The 20,771-nt window shown below is 42.6% G+C and overlaps 1 protein-coding gene across 1 annotated transcript in view; it reads left to right on the forward strand.

The window, feature by feature from the left end:
- Nucleotides 1–20,771, forward strand: part of WWC1 (WW and C2 domain containing 1) — a 138,023-nt gene that overhangs the window by 94,037 nt on the left and 23,215 nt on the right. Inside the window, exons 9-11 of the mRNA XM_073355938.1 lie at nt 1,406–1,648; nt 5,276–5,365; nt 8,322–8,854. Coding sequence (XP_073212039.1) covers nt 1,406–1,648; nt 5,276–5,365; nt 8,322–8,854 — 866 coding nt within the window. The remainder of the gene's footprint in view (nt 1–1,405; nt 1,649–5,275; nt 5,366–8,321; nt 8,855–20,771) is intronic.

A 20,771-nucleotide genomic window follows, 5' to 3' on the forward strand; every position in this document is an offset into this window, starting at 1 on the left:
ATGTGTAACTATTGTCTCATGAGGGCAATTTGCATGCCAAAATTCATCTTCCCAGCCACCAGCCTTTTCAGCTGTAGAGCTGTTAAAAAAGAATCCCCCCAAACAACAACTAAACAAACAACAACCCATCTTTCATATTTTATATCAAAACTGCTGAACCTTTTTTTGTATAATCTTTCCACGAAGGTCCACGTTTTGTCAGAGAAAAAGCATGGAAAACTTCATCCTTAAAGGGGAAAGCTTCAAAAACCCAAGTGACTTGAGTCCAGGTAGCTAGAATGGAAACTTATGCAATCTGATCTGCTATATAGCTACCCACTAAAACTCCAGCTATTATTCTATTGAAACCATTATAGTTACTGATATACCAGCTATTGCTGTTGATTCCCTTCTTTTGATTATTCAGTACCTATCTCTTAGGTTCTTGAACATATAATACAGCCCTGAAGTACCAGTAACTATGAAGTTTAATGTTGAGCTTTGGAATAATGCCTGTAATCAAAATAGTTTTTATGCAGTATCCAAATAAGTGACAAGTGATTCAGAGTGATATTTTGTCACCCCTTTGACAGTTAATATACACACATGTTGCTGCTGCCTGAGGTTTAAGTTTTAATTCTTCGATTTTTTTCAAATCTGGACTTGCACTGAGGAACCTTGTTCAAAATAGCAGGGTGCCCTGAAACTCAGAGCTGAGGGCTTAGGAACAAGCTCATTCACACAGTATCCAGATGCATTAGTTAGGGTTAACATTTGTTATGTTTATGTGTACTTTAATGTGGCCTGTAAATGTGCTTACTAAAACTGTTCAATATTCAACATTCAGATTCTTTTAGTACTAGCTAGCATATTAGCTTTGTCAGTACGAGATCAGTTTTTTCATTTGAAATGTAAGTGACTTAATCTGGCATCCATAGAGAGCACTTCACAGCCCTGAAGTACAAAGTTCTCTCAATCCACAAAACCAGTAGAGCACTGACAGTGGTAGTGCGTATCAGCCTGTATGCGTCAGCTCTGACTTGGATGGAACATCTCTAGGGTTTACACCAAGATGTTTTTCACTCCCATAACTTCTATTGGGTACAGCTAGTGGAAGCAGTTGTGCAGGCAATTCTCAGATGGGTCTGGCATCTGTCCCTGTTAGAAGATGTGGTTAAAAGCTTCTGGGTCTTACATACGTTGCAATTTCCTTTTGGTGCTGCACTGTTGACAATCATGGATCTGAAAAATCATGGTGTAAACAATGCCAGTGGGGGAGGGTAGTTCAGGCTCCAGGCTGAGCAGCTTAGCAAAGATGCTAATGACAATGGTGGTTCATTATGTGGACATGTGTCCAGTAGCAGCTGGGCTCAGGCCACTAAACACAAACACTGTATGTGAAGTGCACTTTATTTTTTTTCTATAGAATAGCAAACCTAAAAATACATCTAGCTAAACTGGATAGTGAGGCCTGGCCAGGTGTGCTGGATTCAGAACGGGACCGACTAATATTAATCAATGAGAAGGAGGAGCTCTTAAAGGAAATGCGATTCATTAGCCCCCGGAAGTGGACTCGGGTTGAAGTGGAAAGATTGGAGATGGAGAGAAAACGTCTAGAGGAAGACCTTCAAGCTGCAAGAGATACTCAAAGCAAAGCCTTAACAGAGAGGTATGTAACCAGAGCAGAGGAAAGCTTAAATTACTGGCTTAGAGGTAGAATAAGAATAAATAATCAAGTTTTATCATGGCAAAATAGCAAGGTGCCCTGAGGTTCTAGGAATGCCCACAGGCAGCTGAGAAGTCTTCTGCTTTTAAGGTTTTATCTGAAAAAAAAGGTTTTGTCCCCAAGCACCCCTCCCCTTCTCATTTACTCTGTGTAATTAGCTGCTATCCTACACAAGTATGCTAAAAATATATTCATGCATATTGGAAAAATTCCAGACACTGTAGAGATCCATGATCACTTGAATTTTTACTATTGTGAAACACTTCTAGCTAAATGAATGGCTCCTACTACCATTCTAAAATTAACTCCTTTACTTGGAGTTTATGGAAACACTCATTTGGGGATGTCACAAAAGAACTGAGGGTGGGAGCAGGGAGGAAAAGCTTATTTTTAGACATACTACTCTGTAGTGCATCCCCCTTTGTTAATGATGCCGCTGAGAATCCATTTGACTTCTGCATCAATCAAATTTTCACCCTCTATAAAGCACAGTGTACTCAGATATATATGTACACTTTGAAGTGTGTACAGCTATGAACTTAATTAGTATTTCAGAAGTTCTCTGAAGTGAGATGAAGGACTAAATTTCTAGCTGAAATTCTAGTAACAAATTTAAAAACTACCCTTGGCCCAAAGGTATAAATCAAGAAAAGCCTACAATGCGACAGCTGTCAGAGTAGGGCTTCTATTTTTCAAAATAAATTATGCCTTATGAAGTTGAAGATACTTTAATATCATTAGAAGAGGAAACATATAATCTAAATGTGCGAGTTCATTAAAATCTCCATCTGGTTTCCTCACTGCAAAACTTGTAAGCCCTGAAAGCTTGCTTTTCAGTGCTTGTGCTGAGTTTTCTTTATGAGGAAGAGCTAGATTCAATGAGAACTTCATATAGCCAAGTGATCATATTTTGCTTTCTAATCCCTATTGAATACCTGCTGTTTCAATTGCATGGGTTACCCCACTTTTCCTTCTACTATGGAAAATGTTCTAACTAAGGGCAAAAATGCAAAATTTGCTCTCTTACACCATTGTAAATCTGAAGTAATGCTAGTGCTTCAAGGGAATTTCTCTTGCTTTACTTACATACATATAAAATATGGTTGTGATGTAATTCACAGGAGTGTAGGACGGGAAAGGACCTCAGTAGGTCATCTAGTCTAGTCGCCTGCACTCAAGGAAGGACTACATAATAACTAGACTATCCCTGACAGGTGTTTGTCTAACCTGTTCTTTAAAACCTCCACTGATGGAGATTCCACAACCTCCCTGGGCAATTTGTTCCAGTGCTTAACCACCCTGAGAGGAAGTTTTTCCTAATGTTCACCTAAATATCCCTTGCTGAAATTTAAGCCCTTTGCTTCTTGTCCTATTTTCAGAGATTAAGGAGAACAATTTTTTACCCTCTTCCTTGTACCAACCTTTTATGTATTTGAAAACTGTTATTATGTCCCCCCTCATCTTCTCTTCTCCAGACTAAATAAACCATTTTTTTTTTCAATCTTCCCTCACAGGTCATGTCTTCTAGACCTTTAATCATTTTTGTTGCTCTTCTCTGGATTTTCTCCCAATTTGTCCACATCTTTCCTGAAATGTGGTGCCCAGAACTGGACACAGTACTCCAGCTGAGGCCTAACCAGCATGGAGTAGAGCAGAAGAATTACTTCTCACATCTTGCTTACAACACTCCAGCTAATACATCCCAGAAGGATGTTTGCTTTTTTTTTTTCAACAGTGTTGCACTGTTGACTCATATTTAGCTTGTGGTCCACTCTGACCCCCAGATCCCTTTCCGCTGCACTCCTTCCTAGGCAGTCATTTCCCATTTTGTATGTGTGCAACTGATCGTTCCTTCCTAAGTGGAGTACCTTGCAATTGTCTGTTTTGAATTTCATCCTGTTTACTTCAGACCATTTCTCCAGTTTGTCCAGAACATTTTGAATTTTAATTCTATCCTCCAAAGCACTTGCAACCCCTCCCAGCTTAGTATCGTCCTCAAAATTTAAAACTTTCATGTGCCCCAACTGAGCTGGCCTTGGCTATCTGTTTTTTGTTGGTGTTATAGTAGTGGTTAGAGGCCCCAAAAGAGAGTCAAATCAGATTGTAGTAGGTGCTGTACAAATATATAGTGAGAGAAGGCCCTGAACCCAGAGACCTTCTAGTCAAAATAAGCAATGGACAAAGGATGGGAGAGGAAACTGAGGCCCTGAAGTAAATGACATGCCCAGTAGCTTACAGAAAGTCAGTGATGATGCCGGGAATAGAACTCAGTGCTCCTGATTGTCTGCCCAGTGCCATATCCAGTGGCCCACTGCCCCTCTCCCCTCCCATTCTTTATGCTTTATTGTGTAAGTAAGTAAAGATTGTTCTTGCTCTCCTGTTGCTCTCTAAGTTGAACTCTTAAGGCTTGATGGCAAGGATTTTCCAGGAGAGAGTTCTTTGGTCTGGAACTTGTTTTTTAAGCGGTCCAACGCATGTTGGCCATTTTCTGGCTGTCTTTTCCCTGACTCCTGGGGATTGTCTACACAGTGAGTAAATCTGTAGCAAGCCAGGGTGTGCAGCAAACAGGGTCCACATAGCGAGTTGATGCGTGACCACTGGTGCACTGTAGATTCACACTCTCTAGCTTGCCGCATTCTAACTGGCTGCGTAGACAAGCCTGGATTTAGCTAGACTGGATTTAGACTCTTGATGGTACATGAAGCCTCAGGCAGTGTCAGTATACGACCTAACATTCATCTTTGTTTCTATTTACATAAACTAGATACCAGGTACTACTGTGAGGAGTTTCTAGTAAAGCTCCTTCAGTGGGAGGAGAGGTGTAGGAGGGAAGTGCCTGAAAAACCCACTTTTCCCATTAGGTGTGTGTGTGGAGAATCTCCCACTGAAAACCCAATCACAAATATATCATGCCTCATTACCAGTTATGGAGGCAGATTCTGGGTCTGCTCCAGCTGCTTAGCACTACTCGGTGACATTAAACAGGTGAAGGGAAACAATGGAGCTGTGTGCGCTCATTAGAATTTGAATGCGTAGAAATACATTTTATAAATCTGGAAATTACACTGGATCATAAATGTCTTTAGCAATGTGATTTTTTAACCTGTTTTATTTAGAGAAATATTTGACATGAAAAATGTATTCCCTCTCTTTTTTGAAATTGAGTGAAAGGATAATTCACAAACTCACATTTCTGTTACATTGACTGTAAGACTCTAACTGTGTGACTGGCAAAATGCCTCCTGAGTTATCCAAAAGTGACTACCAAATGTCTATGGACTGACCCTAGAAACACAGCCAGGTATAGTGCTTGCTGCTCTACCCAGAAATAAGCATTAGTAGGACTGGGCCCCAGATTTTAATTTTCTTTGAAGCTGTTTAAAAAACTAAGCAAACAAAAAAAAAATGAAAGTAGTATAGAACTGCTTCACACAGGGCTGATTACTGTCCTAATTGACTTCTACTTTTCTCAGTGGAATTGCATAGTAAGGGCACAGCTTACTGCTTGGTCTTCATTTTAATATTAAAATGTCATTTTAACTTATTGTCCATCTTTGCTGTCTTCTCTAGATTGAAGTTAAATAGCAAAAGAAATCAGTTGGTCCACGAACTGGAGGAAACAACACGATTAGTTGTAGTGTTACACACCCAGCTGAAAAAGTGAGTTTTTAGTCTTTCAGAGATTTACATATGCTTTAAATGGGCATCACGTGACTGTCCTTTCTCCCTTATCATAGTGCTCAAATTTTGTATAATAAGAGTTGAAATAATAAATTGCTTGGATTTGGGTGCGGGATGGGAGTAATAAGGTAATTTATCACAGAAGTTGACATTACTAAGGGTCTAATCTTAGCAAATAAGCATGTATTATTATGCCTGATAATTATGCCACTCACAGCACACGTATCTCTGAAAGTGGACTTCAGATTTATGCTCCTGCTTGTAAATGTGCCTATTGTATTTATGGTATCTTTGAACTTGTTCTAATGAAATATTGTGTACTCCGTTTGTTCAGACAAACGGAAAAGGATAAAGTTGATAGCTTTGGAGACAAGTACACATATATCATCCTCAGAACTCGATACAGAGTTGGCCCATCCATTGGAGAAATAGGGTTTCTATCAACTGGGCAAACTGAGCTGATGTTATTCTTTGCTGTTTTTCCTTTTGGATTCTGCTCTGAGGCCTATCCTCTTTCATTAAGGCAATAGTGAAAAGACTGGAAAGAAATTTTAGTACAAGATATCTGACTCTTAGAGAGGCCACTTAGAACTATTGAAGATGGGCAGCTATTCCTACATGGTGAAGTAGGCATTATTTCTAGCACGTGGAGCTGCATCATGCATTCATTTCCCAGTTCACCGTGTGGGCTGTGTAACTCATTTCCTTACTCTGTGCACCGTACTTTCTGTTCTTAACACACTCACTCAGTGATTGGGGCAAACACACAGTATGAACAAATGCTTGTGTGCATGTATTTGTATGTGCAATATAATGAAGTTCAGCCAAACTTTCTGTCACAGGGAAAGAATAAGAATCATCCTTTAAAAATGAAATCAGGGCTGCCTGGGTGGGGGTGGGGGGTGAAGAGTGGGGCAATTTGCCCCAGGCCCCCGAGCCCCGCAGGGGCCCCCACGAGAGTTTTCGGCGGCACTTCAGCAGCAGGTCTTTTAGTGCTGCCGAACACACCCGGAGTGAAGGACCCACCTCCGAAGACCCGCCATTGCTTCTTCTGCTCCGGGTCTTCGGTGGCGAGGGGTCCTTCCACTCCATGTCTTCGGCGAAGTGCCCCAAAGACCCGGAGCAGAAGGACCCCTGTCGCCAGAGACCCCAGGCCCCTGAATCCTCTGGGCGGCCCTGAATGAAATTACAACTGTTTTATAATAGAGTGTATTTACTAGCTCTCAGTAGTCTTACAAACCTTACCAAGGTTCATACTCAAATGCTGGTGGCCTCTTTTAAGCCATGCTTCACACAACAGGTGGTTTTCATAAGACTGATGTGATACACATCTGCCAACCTAGTGCAGAAGGCAATCTGTGCTAAAACTCTGCTGAACTCTGTATGTTGTCCTTAAAAGAACAAGCATATGTTGTATCATTTATTTAGCACCACTCCTAGACAGCATTGCAGTTACTTAAGTAATATTAAGCTTATTAATTAGCATTTTCCTAGCTTTTTCAGCATTAGGAATTTTTTTTTAGATCATGTTAAAAATAACCCAAGTGTAAGTTTTTAAACAATAGCAAATCGAGATGTGAAGTGAGGGCTAAAGGCTCTAAGACTACTAGTGTTTGCAGTATAGTACTTACTATGCTGAGTAGTTCCATTGACTTAAATGGAACTGCTCAGGGTAGTAAGTATTGTACTTGGTAATTAAGTATTTGTAGGATCATGCACCAAGGAACTCCTCGCTGGTAAAATATGTGAGGACTAAGGGGTTATATAGTTCTGTTTTAATTTGGGAATGATATTTTATTTTGTTCTTGCTGATCTCATAACTGACACAAAAATACAAATTGTACATCATCTTATTAAAACAAATCTACAAGTCTAGCATTCTTACATCAACAAAATCCTCTTACATACTTTACCCCATTGCATTCTGCTTCTCTTAAATAAAAGTTGGTGTGAATTTCCCACTTGTGAAATGAAAGCCAAATAAGGCTAGCTTTAAAACAGTCCTTGTACAAGCCTCCTTGCCAATGTATTACTTCCTGATTTATAACATCTCCTATGTCAGTTCTGAGTTTCTACTGAGCAGAAACAATTGTGCTGCATTGTTGGGGTCTTTTTATGTGAACAAGCATCCTCCAAGGACTCAACTAACACTTATTTCACTTGAGATTAATTCTGATTTGAGGCAGATCTCCAGGGGTAAATGGGTAGTCAGAGCTGTGTTTAGTCACTCACTATTGTGGCAGTGGAATAACTGAGGCTGATTCTGCTCGGCAATGCTAATTTTTCACATAGATGAATTTGCAAGTCAGTTCAGAACAGCAGGTTACTGGGCTCATCCCAGACAGTTGCAGGCCAGACTTCACTGCAGGCCGTATTCTGGGTTGGAGTTTGCGGTTCGACAACTGGAAACCCTTCCTGTGACATGAAGAGATCGTCATCTCCTCACTGTGGCATTAACTAATCTTTCCTGTATGGGGCAAACAACCTGTTCTCATGCTCCCCCTTGAAGGTTAAGAAGAACCAGAGGGCCTCCACATAATTGAACAAAGAATGCTGTTACTCTAATCCTTTGATGCATTGAGTTGACGATTGTGTGTGTGTGTGTGTGTGTGTGTGTGTAAGAGAGGGCCCATTGGATGATGAGTACAGCTTGTTGAAAAAAGCAAATTATATCACCTGTTTTCACTGAAGTGTCATCAATTCAATTTTGGAAATTTTCAGTCAACTGTACTGATGGGTGGCCATTCCTGTATGGATTTTAATTCAAACTTGTCAGGGTGCCTAGGGCTATGGACTGGTGTCTTGTTGTTTAAAAGCTAAAATAGCAACCTGCACCAGCATTTTGGTGAGTGTGCATAAAAATGTCACGGTGTCTTTCAGAACTCATATGATGTAAAAGTCAAGCTTTCTCTGACATGTTTGTGTTTTTCTGCAGCCTCTCTACCAGCATGCTTTCCCTCTCTTCAGGCAGCAGCCCTGGCTCTCTTGCATCGAGCAGAGGATCTCTTGCCACCTCTAGCCAGGATTCTTCCACCTCAGCCAGTTTTACTGATCTCTACTGTGAGCAGTGGGAACAGTTGGACTCAGACTATCAGAACAAAGTCGACTTCTTACTCTTGGAGGGAGCCGCTGGATTTAGGCCTTCAGGCTATATCACCACTATTCATGAGAACGAGGTGGCAAAAACTCACAAAACAGATGCCACCAGTCGTATCCAGGCTCTGAGATCTTTGTCTGGGACCCCCAAATCAATGACATCCTTATCTCCAAGGTCATCTCTGTCATCTCCCTCTCCGCCCTGCTCCCCACTAGTGATAGACCCTCTCTTAACTGGAGATGCCTTTTTGAGCCACATGGACTTTGAAGATACAGAAATAAATATAAGTCTTTCTGAACTCTCTCTAAACGCTGGAAGTGGCAGCTACAGATTGGAAGAGCCTAGGGCTGGGGACAAACATCTAGGCCAAGGTACAGTAACAGCTCAACCTATAAGTAACTTTAAAATCCTCTTTACAAAAATCTTTTTAGTTGGACAGCAAAGCAATAAAGCTAAAATTCAGACATTGCAAACATTGCTCAACAGCCTTTAGTACAAGGACTTCTGGCAGCCTCCACCCAATAATGCATTTGTGACATCTAACTATATACTTTACCGCAGCTGGAGAAGGAGTTGGTGATTTAATTCATATCCAGGAATGAATTCCTTTCCTAACCACTTCAGTCCCTAACTAAGCTTAGCAGCATTTGATTTTTATTTATCCTAATGATTATTAACCAATTTAACAAATAAAACATCTTAACAATTTTTGTTTTTACAGATGTGAGAAATTAAAAGGAGGTCAGGTAGGAATTAGAGTTTGGCAGTGGGGCTACACAGGGCTCCCAGCACTGACAGCAATGCCACAGGGCCTTCCTTGCATGGCCAAGAGGCCCAAGTCACCAGGATGCAAGGTGTGGGGGTTGGCTGCAGTCCTGGCTCAGCAGTGCAGAGACCTCTGGTCAGGACTGCAAGGAGAAGGACGAGCCCCGGCCGTGGGGTGCTGCTGAACAGTTCCTGCTGGGGGGATGGCTCCCACTCAGCTGGCTGGCAAGTGAGTGAGTGGGGCTATGACAGCAGAACTGCAGAGCCAGTGATACCCAATCTCTGCAGGCACAAGATGTGAGGAAGACTGTAGATCAGATGGGATAGAGACGAGCTCCCCTACCCCAGCCACAAGGGAGGCCACCCAGCTGCTGAATGGCTCCTGCTCAGGGATGGAGCCATTCAGCGGAAGGGTGGCCTCCCCTGTGGCCGGATGTCATCCTCATCCTCCTTGTAGTTCTGGCCAGGGGTCTCTGCTTTGCTCTGCCAAGACCGCAGCCTTCCCCATACCATTCACCTGCAGGGATTGGATATCAAGAGGCCCCGTGGTTTGCAGGAGTAAATGAGTGGGACTGTGACAGTGGGGCTACAGAGGGGTCTCTGATCTCCTGCATGGTCAGTGGCACCTGATCCGTGCAGACACAAGGCAAGGAGTCTGCACTTGTGCCGATTGTTATGATCCATTTTTTTGTTGTTGTTGTTTTCAGTGTGTCAGGTGAAATTGACATTTACTGACAAATAATATAATTTGAATGCTGCTAAGCCTGCCAAAAAGTGACTCTGTGTGTGTGCATATACACACACCCCCACAAGCAGGGTGGAGCTAATTTTTAAACTTAAGTGCCTAAATTAGGGTGCCCAGTTCTCCATCTAAGTGCTTAATTTGGCACTTCAGAGCCCAAATATCTATTGTAGGTGCCTACTGCCTAAGTGTAGAATTGAGTGCCTTAAAGTGGACTCCCTAAAAGGACACAGTAAAAAAAACTTACAGGCAGAAATCTGCAAGGTGGTTCTGGAGGTCAGTTACTCAACAATTGAAGAACCAAAAAAATCCCAGGAGGTGCACATTGGGCCTGACTTTGCTCCCAGGCAATTCAGTGGTTAACCCTTCCATGGATGTCAGCAGAGCAGGGATGGCTATGTTATGTTTTGAGAACTAACTATTTCAAAGGCGAAGTCTCTTAGCAACAATAACTTGTTTGGATAATAAGCATGATAAAAGTGAGACACTTAAGAATACTGGATTTTTGTTAAAAGGGTTCAATACAGGAACAAACACTTTCCTTTGTGAGGCTACTGGCCCGGTGCAAATAGATTAAAAGAATCAGATACCAATTAGTACAATATTGATCCACGCAGGCAGACAGTAGCCCCTGTCAGATTCCAAAGGAGGTGGGGCCTATGTGAATGAAATGGTTTTATTTTCTACTTCAGTGGAGAAAAAAAAGTAGAAAGTCAACACTAGTGCTGTAGGGAACTACATAAGCTTGCAAAATGCAGCACTGGCAAATGGGTTTTAAACCCATCTAGCACTTTGTTCTATGGATATGTACAAAAACAAAAAAACTACATAAATGTAGGGGATCTAGTGAAATGTGATTACCATCTGATACCATATAATATCTGAACAGTTGTCATTTTAAGGCTTCATTTCATAATTAAAATTCCCTAAAGTGACATTACCCTCACCCTACATGATAGGTACTTTTTCATCTGAGTATGAAACAGTATTTATTCCTGTTAGAACTGGATGGTGATTTGTTTTAACCTTTTTAGCTCTTCACGATTGTCAAGGCTGTTAAATGAAAGCTAAGGTGTTAAGCAGATTAAGTGATTATTTCTGTTATTCAGTCAGCAGACAAAGTAATCCTCGTAAGTAGTTTATTTCAGGGCAATAAGGAGGAGAGATTTCACTCTCTAGGCATTACTCTCACAATTCAATGTAACACTAAAACATTGTGGCTGAGTGTTATGGTCAGTACTTGGCCTCACTGGACAACACGTGCTCATGTTTTTGTAAGCAGAATTAAATTGTATATCCCTCGGGAATTTTTTTTTTTAACAAAGTCCTTGCTGCTTTGAAATATGCTTCCTTTTCTTAAATGTGTGATGGTTAGAGTCTAGTTATTTATCATTGATAAGTATCAAACGTGTATGTAACAGTGTATATTGGGCCAAACTCTGATGTATATGCAGAGTAATTCCATTGAAGTCAAGGGTGAAACTGAACAGAATCTAGTCCATAGAGAATTATAAAAGAGCCCTGTACTCTGCCTTCAGATGTTCGTATGACCCACAGTTGCTTTTTGGAAAGTAGCTGCAATTGCACGTTTGAGAGATTAAGAAAAATCCTACTAAGAACAGAAATCAAATCCATGTTAGTGGTGTGACCAAATTTAATGAACTCAGATTTATGATGACATTTCATTTATATCGTATGCAAATGCATGCAATGGAGCCTGTGCAGTCCTCCGTCAGGGCAGAGCGTGGGCCTGTAATAGGAAAAGATCTATCAGCCGTGGTTACAGCAAGGGACTCTGGCTGTGGCTACACTACAGAGCTTACAATGGCAAAAGGTGCAGCGCTGCTAGTGCAGATGCTGTAAGCTGCCTGGAGAGAGCTCTCCTGTCGACTTAATTATTCTGGCCCCTGTGAGCCGAAGTAGCTATGTCAGTGAGAGTAGCTCTCTCACCATCCTAGCGCTGTCCATGTTGGTGCTTAGGTCCATGTAACTTACATGGCTCAGAGATGTGGCTTATTCACACCCTTGAGCAATCTAACATATCCATGTAAGCTGTAGTGTGGACATAGCCTGACAGCCAGTTGTTTGGTTCAGTTCTTGACTCAGGAGGAGATTCGATAATTGGTATAAAATGGGGATTTAAAGCTTCTGCTCACTCCTTATCTCACTCTGTTCCTTCTAGGAATGGCACATCTTATTGGCAGAATGCTGTCACTCCTATAATTTAGGTGTAAGACCCTGAATAGGATAGAAAATATTTTTTTTTCTGAGATTTAGCCCAGATATTATATCTAATTCCATATGGAATTTGGTCAGGACAGTAAGAGAGAGTAAGATATAGTGATTAGTTAATTTGATTATTATTAATTTGAATCAAGCCCTTAATGGTCTAAAAGGGTTATCTGACAAACACACAGTTGCACATAATTGGTAACTGCTGCCCTAATCTGTGTGGTTTTTGAGGGCTTCAAGTTCCATGTATTATCATGTACAAAGACTTGTAGAAGACACCAATATGTCTCTTTTGCAGAATCACTTCAATGCAGTGTAAGCACAAATTCTTGATGTCTTTCTCTTCATGCATTTGTAAGAGCCTCCCATGTGTTGATGTTTTCTTTTTCACATGTTTAAATTTCCTAGCTTGAACATAATGGTATTAGATGAAAAAATGTTTGCTACTCTATGTTATCAGATAAATACCATGGCTGTAATATTTTAGTTTTTAAACAGAACTCCTCAGTGAATTCAATTGATGATATGAGGTGGCCCTTAAAAACACCCTCACAGCAGTAATTCTGTAGTTAGAGACCTGATCCTGCAGCTCATTACTAATGTGACTAAGGGGATCACAACCGGGATGTGGGAGGTTAGACTAGTGGTGGGGCAGGAGTCAGACCGAGTCAGGTACCAGGAGGTCAGTGTCTGAGACAGGCAAGAGGGCAGACCAAGCGTCGGACACCAGGAGGCAGACCGGGTCAGGTTACCAGGAGATCGGGATCAGATGCCAGGTTACAGGCAGCAATTGAATAGCAAAGTCAAGGACAAAGCAGGGTCAGAAACCAGAATCTAGGGTCTTTCACAAGCAGGATCTGGAGCAGAGATGGGCAGGCACTCTGTGTTGTTGCTCAGACAGCTCCCTTCATGGCTTCCTGGTTTAAATACTGGTACTAGCCAGTCAGTGACTGTTTGGAGCCGCCACCTACATCCTGCTGCGCAATACTTCCCGCCGAGCCCAGCCGCACAGGGTCCTCCCGTGGACACCCAGCCTAAGCCCCCAGTGGTGATGCAGAGGTGCCAGCAGCCCAGAACCCTTATGGTCCCTAGATTCCAACCTTAGAGGTTCTTACAAAGGATTTGCAGGACGGGACCTAATTCTCTTAACTAAAAAAATACACTGAACATTTATCAGAACTTCTTAGACAAAGTTTTAAAAATTAAACAAAAAGTCCTCTGCTCACTAGTTGGGATGAGTGCTTCTTAGAATGTTCCACAGCTGCTGAAGAAGGGATTTTCCTTCTCAAATCTCTTTTGGTTTGATGATTGTGGAGCATGAGTAGGCTGGTATTCACAGGCAACCATCAGCCCCATTATGCTTACTCTGAATATAAAGCCTTTACTCTGGAAGTACCTCCAGTTGTGTGACAATAGGGTTGCCAACTTTCTAATGGCACAAAACCGAACACCCCTGCCCTGCCCTTTCCCTGAAACCCTGTCCTTCCCCTTCTCCCAGCCCCCCCAACTCGCTCCATCCCTCCTCCCTCCGTCGCTCTTTCTCCCCCACCCTCACTCACTTTCACTGGACTGGGGCAGGGGGTTGGGTTGTGGGAGAGCTCCGGCTGGGGATGAGGGGTTTGGGGTGCAGGAGAGGGCTCCAGTCTGGGGCAGGGGGTTGGGATGCAGGGGATGAGGGCTCCGGATAGGGGTGTGGGCTCTGGGGTGGGGCCATGAATGAGGGGTATGGGGTGCAAGAGGGGACTCAGAGCTGGGGAAGGGGGTTGGGGTGGAGGAGGGGGTGCAGGGTCCCGGCGGCACTTACTGTGGCTCCCAAGAAGTGGCTGCCAGGTCCCTGCAGCCCCTAGGTGCATGGGTGGCCAGGGAGGCTCTGCATGCTGCCCTTGTGCCCACAGGCGCCGCCCCTGCAGCTCCCTTTGGTCGTGGTTACTGGCTAATGGGATCGGCAGAGCTGGCATGCTGGGTGGGGCAGCGCATGGAGTCTCCCTGGCTGCCCATGCACCTTAAGGGCCACAAGGACCTGGCGGCCGCTTCTGGGAGCCATGCAGAGCTAGGTCAGGCAGGGAGCCTGTCTTATCCCTGGGCCACTGCTGTACTACCAACTGGACTTTAACGGACCAGTCAGCGGTGCCAACCTGTGCCACTAGAATCCCTTTTCAACTGAAAGAAAAGGAGTACTTGTGGCACCTTAGAGACTAACCAATTTATTTGAGCATAAGCTTTCATGAGCTACAGCTCACTTCATCGGATGCATAAAGTGGAAAGTACAGTGAGGAGATTTTATATACACACAGACCATGAAAAAATATACATTGTAAGGAGAGTGATCACTTAAGATGAGCTATTACCAGCAGGAGAGTGGAGTGGGGGGAGAGAAAACCTTTTGAAGTGATAATCAAGGTGGGCCATTTCCAGCACATTTCCAGGAGTTAACAAGAACGTCTGAGGAACAGTGGCGGGGGGGGGGGGGGTGAAAGGGGGGAGGAATAAACATGGGGAAATAGTTTTACTTAATATAATGACTCAACCACTCCCAGTCTCTATTCAAGCCTAAGTTAATTGTATCCAATTTGCAAATTAATTCCAATTCAGCAGTCTCTCGTTGGAGTCTGTTTTTGAAGTTTTTTTGTTGAAGGATAGTCACTTTGAGGTCAGAAATCGAGTGACCAGAGAGATTGAAGTGTTCTCAGACTGGTTTATGAATGTTATAATTCTTGACATCTGATTTGTGTCCATTTATTCTTTTACGTAGAGACTGTCCAGTTTGCCCAATGTACATGGCAGAGGGGCATTGCTGGCACATGATGGCATATATCACATTGGTAGATGTGCAGGTGAACGAGCCTCTGATAGTGTGGCTGATGTGATTAGGCCCTGTGATGGTGTCCCCTGAATAGATATGTGGGCACAGTTGGCAACAGGCTTTGTTGCAAGGATAGGTTCCTGGGTTAGTGGTTCTGTTGTGTGGTGTGTGGTTGCTGGTGAGTATTTGCTTCAGGTTGGGGGGCTGTCTGTAGGCAAGGACTGGCCTATCTCCCAAGATTTGTGAGAGTGATGGGTCGTCCTTCAGGATAGGTTGTAGATCCTTGATGATGCGCTGGAGAGGTTTTAGTTGGGGGCTGAAGGTGACGGCTAGTGGCGTTCTGTTATTTTCTTTGTTGGGCCTGTCCTGTAGTAGGTGACTTCTGGGTACTCTTCTGGCTCTGTCAATCTGTTTCTTCACTTCAGCAGGTGGGTATTGTAGTTGTAAGAAAGCTTGATAGAGATCTTGTAGGTGTTTGTCTCTGTCTGAGGGGTTGGAGCAAATGTGGCGTTCCAGTCGAAAACTGGACCCCTGGCAACTCTACCCACCTGCTGCTTTTAGAGCTTTTCTAGCCTATTCAGGACGCCTATGGTATGTTAGCTCTGATAGCTTCTGTTATGTCTATTTTCCATTGCACCCTGTCCCAAATATCTAAGCACTGTGGCTGTAGTATCTAAATACTTGGTTTTTTACTATTTGTTTATGGTAGCACCCTCATTGTACTAGGTGTTTCCCTGACAGAGCATGATCCTTGTCCTGAAGAATGTAAAGGTTTTTACTAGGGCTGTCAAGCGATTAAAAAAATAATAGAAGTTAATCGCGCAATTAATCATGCTGTTAAACAATAAAAGAATACCATTTATTTAAATATTTTTGATGTTTTCTACATTTTCAAAAATATTTATTTCAATTACAACACAGAATATAAAGTGTACGGTGCTCACTTTGTATTTATTTTTTATTACAAATATTTGCACTGTAAAAAGCAAAAGAAATAGTTTTTTTCAGTTCACCTAAAACAAGTACTGTAGTGCAATCTCTTCATCATGAAAAGAAAAGGAGTGCTTGTGGCACCTTAGAGACTAACAAATTTATTTGAGCATAAGCTTTCATGAGCTACAGCTCACTTCATCGGATGCATTCGATGAAGTGAGCTGTAGCTCATGAAAGCTTATGCTCAAATAAATTTGTTAGTCTCTAAGGTGCCACAAGTCCTCCTTTTCTTTTTGCGAATACAGACTAACACGGCTGCTACTCTGAAATTTATCATGAAAGTTGAACTTACAAATATAGACTTATGTACAAAAAATAACTGCATTCAAAAATAAAACAGTGTAAAACTTTAGAGTCTACAAGTCCACTCAGTCCTACTTCAGTCAATTGCTCAGACAAATAAGTTTGGTTACAGTTTGCAGGAGATAATGCTACCCGCCTCTTGTTTACAATGTCACCTGAAAGTGAGAACAGGCGTTCACATGGCACTGTTGTAGCCGGCGTTGCAAGATGTTTCCGTTCCAGATGTGCTAAAGATTCTTATGTCCCTTCATGATTTAACCACCATTCCAGAGGACGTGCGTCCATGCTGATGATGGGTTCTTCTTAATAACGATCCAAAGCAGAGCAGACCGATGCATGTTCATTTTCATCATCTGAGTCAGATGCCGCCAGCAGAAGGTTGATTTTCTTTTTTGCTAGTTTGGGTTCTGTAGTTTCTGCATCTAAATGTTGCTCTTTTAAGACGTCTGAAAGCATGCGCCACACCTCGTCCCTCTCAGATTTTGGAAGGTACTTCAGATTCTTAATCCTTGGGTTGATTAAAACCCCAATAGCTGTAGCTATTTTTAGAAATCTCACATTGATACCTTCTTTGTGTTTTGTCAAATCTGCTGTGAAAGTGTTCTTAAAACGAACATGTGCTGGGTCATGATCCGAGACTGCTTGAACATGAAATGGCAGAATGCAGGTAAAACAGAGCAGCAGACATACAATTCTCCCCCAAGGAGTTCAGACACAAATTTAATTAACGCATTATTTTTTTAATGAGCATCATCAGCATGGAAGCATGTCCTCTGGAATGGTGGCCGGAGCATGAAGGGGCATACGAATGTTTTGCATATCTGGCACGTAAATACCTTGCTATGCCAGCTACAAAAGTGCGATGTGAACGCCTATTCTCACTTTCAGGTGACATTGTAAATAAGAAGCAGGCAACATTATCTCTTGTAAATGTAAACAAACTTGTTTCTCTTACCAATTGGCTGAAAAAGAAGTAGGACTGAGTGGACATGTAGGCTCTAAAATTTTCCATTGTTTTGTTTTTGAGTGCAGTTATATAACAAAAAAAAATCTACATTTGTAAGTTACATTTTCACGATAAAGAGATTGCACTACAGTACTTGTATGAAGTGAATTGAAAAATACTATTTATTTTATCATTTTTACCGTGCAAATATTTGTAATCAAAAATAATAATATAATCTGAGCACTGTAGACTTTTACTCCTGGGGGAATTCTGTGCAACTGCACATGCACAGAATTTATGTCCCCTGCATATTTCTTTGCTTCCCCGCAGAAAAATGACTTTCTGATGGGGAAGCAAAGGGAAGCCACAAGAGCGATCATACACCCCTCCCTAGCAGTATGTTTTGGGTGCCCAAGGCAGCTGGCAGAGAAATAAATCACTGTGGGGCAGGGCGTGGGACTGGGAAAGTCCAGTATGATGCCTCCTACCATGTGCTGGGCTCAGCTACTAGTCCTGACTGGGCTGGGCTGGGCTGGGCTGCGCTGGGGACAACAGGACTTCCTCTTCCCCTGCATGGTATCCGGGACTGTGTCAGACCCACCCCCAAGATTTCTCCCCCGGCTGTAGGAAGCTCTGCAAACTCCCTCCTCACCCCCCCATCCCCCCACTCCCTGCACCCATTGCTGCTCAGCTGCAGGGGGAGGGATCACTGTACAGGGAGCTGCTCCCCCATCCACCTAACTCCCATGCATCCAGACTCCCCCACACCCAGACCCCCCCCACAAGCCCCACTCCCCCTGCACCTGGACCACCCCAACAGCCCACCCGGATCCTCACCCTACTGAGCCCCAACCACCTGCACCTGGATCTCCGACCCACTGAGCCCACCTCCCCCAGTATCTGGACCCCCCACTGATCTCCCCACACCCAGACCCACCCTGCTGAGCTCTAACCACCGTCATCTGGACTCCTCTGCAGAGTCCCATTACCATTGCACCCAGAATCCCCTAACAAGCCCCTGTGCATCCAGATCCCCCACTCAGCTGCCTGCTTCCAGATTGCCCCTCACAGAATCCTCTCAACACACAACTGGATCCCCCCACACTAAGCTCCTCCACACTTGGATCCTGCCTTGCTGAGCCTGCCATCCACACTTGGTGCACCTGGCATGGAGGGGCAGGGCCCTGGGGTGTTTTCAGGGCAGGCCTTGTCCTTGCACTGTGTCAGAGTTGGGTGCAGCCTCACGGCTCAGTCCATGTCCCAGGGCGTAGCTTCACAGTGATCTCCCACCTCTGTGCAGCCAGTGGCCTGTGCTCCCCAATGCCATGCTGGAGCCTCCACATTTATTTGACAAATAAAATTTGCAGAATTTTAAAATACTGTACACAAATTTTTGGATTTTGGTGCAGAATTTTAATTTTTTGGCGCAGAATGCCCTCAGGAGTAACACTTTGTATTCTGTGTTGTAATAGAAATCAATATATTTGAAAATGTGGAAAAACATCCAAAAATATTTAATAAATTTCAATTGGTATTCTATTGTTTAACAATGCAATTAATCACCATTACTTTTCTTAATCACCATTAAGTTTTTCCCGTTAATCGCGAGTTAACTGCGATTAATTGACAGCCCTAGTTTCTACCCTTATCTTCTGCGTAAGTCAGTGGTGGTTTGGAATGGTTTGTTTTCCTTCCCTATATTTCAACCCCATTTTTCTGGATTACCTTTTTTGACTTCCAGTTTAGAAGTTTTTCTCGTTTAGAAGCACAAAAGGAAAGATTCCTTGTGGCACCAGGAGGAGGCATGGAGCTCTTGTAATAATGGCTGAGTCTGGCTTGTCTCCATTCAGGGAAATGTGAACTGGCAACACGGGGGTGTATTGCCTGCCACCTGTATGAACTTGACACCCAGAATGTGTAAGTGGGAGAAAGCAAAAACAAAATAAAATTTTAATAGAACTAAGCAGTCTCCCTTAATCTCAGAGAAGGATGGGTATGTTGAGTTGGTGGTGGGGTGGGGAACAGGAAGAAGGCTGGAAAGGAATAGTAATTGAATTAGTAAAGGAAAGGATGCTATCTGTTCATTGTAGCAGTATCCTGAAGAGTGATTCTGAATAGAAGGACTTCATTTTTCTGGGCCACAAATTACTCAGCTGAAGTGATCAAAAACCAGATGCTTTCTGGTTGAAGTGTTTAAATGGCATTGGTAATTGAAAAGGGACAAAGAGCTCTAGTGTGTGAGGACTAACTTGCCTAGGAAAAGAATGAATATATATATGTATATGTGTATATATATGTGTGAAAAATATGACTTCTAGCTTTGTATTTTGTGGGGCAGTGTGTAAGTCTCAACTGACTGGCTATAAAACAAGCTACCAGGGAAGTTTAACGTTCATATTAAAGGCTGGGGAGTAAAGGCTATGCCACGGTAATAAGGAAAGAAACAGAGATTAATCATGCCACCCCTTATATCTGAGCCATGAATATAAAGCTTACTTTGATACCTACAGTAGTCCCATGGATTTCAATGGGAATACAGCAGGAATAAGTCCGCTAAGACAGCACAAGAAAAAATAAATTGGTTTGTGAATGTCATTTTTAGCCCTGTATTCATCATCTGCCTTATTTAATGACTGATCTACTACACCATGAATGGTTGCTAGCCTGTTTTTGCGTTCTAAGGAGAAAGCTTAGATTACTTCTCTCACTGACAGTACTGTACAGGGATGCAAGGTAAAATATTCCCCAGCAGCATCTTATAAAAATAACTTTGATACTAGTTCACACTGTCTCCTCTGAGCTGAATCTTTGCAAAATTAATCAGCAATTATAGGAGTTGCCTGTAGTGCCATCTGCAGTTAACTGTAAAATAGTTTCTTTTATAAGCCCCTGCTTTCATCTGTAGTATTCACCTTTTGGACTGAAATTTTCAAGATTTGTCCCTATCTGACAGTGACTTTTTTGTGTGTGTGCAAAAGTTTGAACAAAAATCTTTCAACAGTTTGAGTTAGAGGAGCATGAGGAAATAGATTTGTTTTATGATCTATTCTACAATAGGGAAAAGTCAAACCACAAACTACACTCTTTAAACAGGACTACAGCCAAAATGGCTAGTGTCAAACATAGATATAATCCTTAATGGAGTACATGCTTTGCTAGGTTTGAGGAATTGGGGGCTGTTAAAAAAACACACTGTTTTTACATCTGACTTTTTGCACGGTGGTCCTGGAATCCCCAGTGTGACATCTTTGCACTGTCACCCTGCCAAGGCTGCTGCTCTCAAGGTAACACTGATACAATGGGCACGCAGAAGATTTTCTGAAACCTAAACAGCAAAACCTTTCCCCTTCTCTTCCAAAAATAGCCCTGAGTACAGTTTGGATAGCTAAAGTTAAGAGAGAGATCTAAATTTGATGTACAGCTATAGCAGATAAAATTCATATTCTACCACTTACCTCAACCATTCTTTCTAGGTTCTATATTTTTTGCTATAGGTTTTGGTGG

Source organism: Lepidochelys kempii, chromosome 8 (genome assembly GCF_965140265.1).
Source record: "Lepidochelys kempii isolate rLepKem1 chromosome 8, rLepKem1.hap2, whole genome shotgun sequence".
In the NCBI taxonomy this organism is placed as follows: Eukaryota; Metazoa; Chordata; order Testudines; family Cheloniidae; genus Lepidochelys; species Lepidochelys kempii.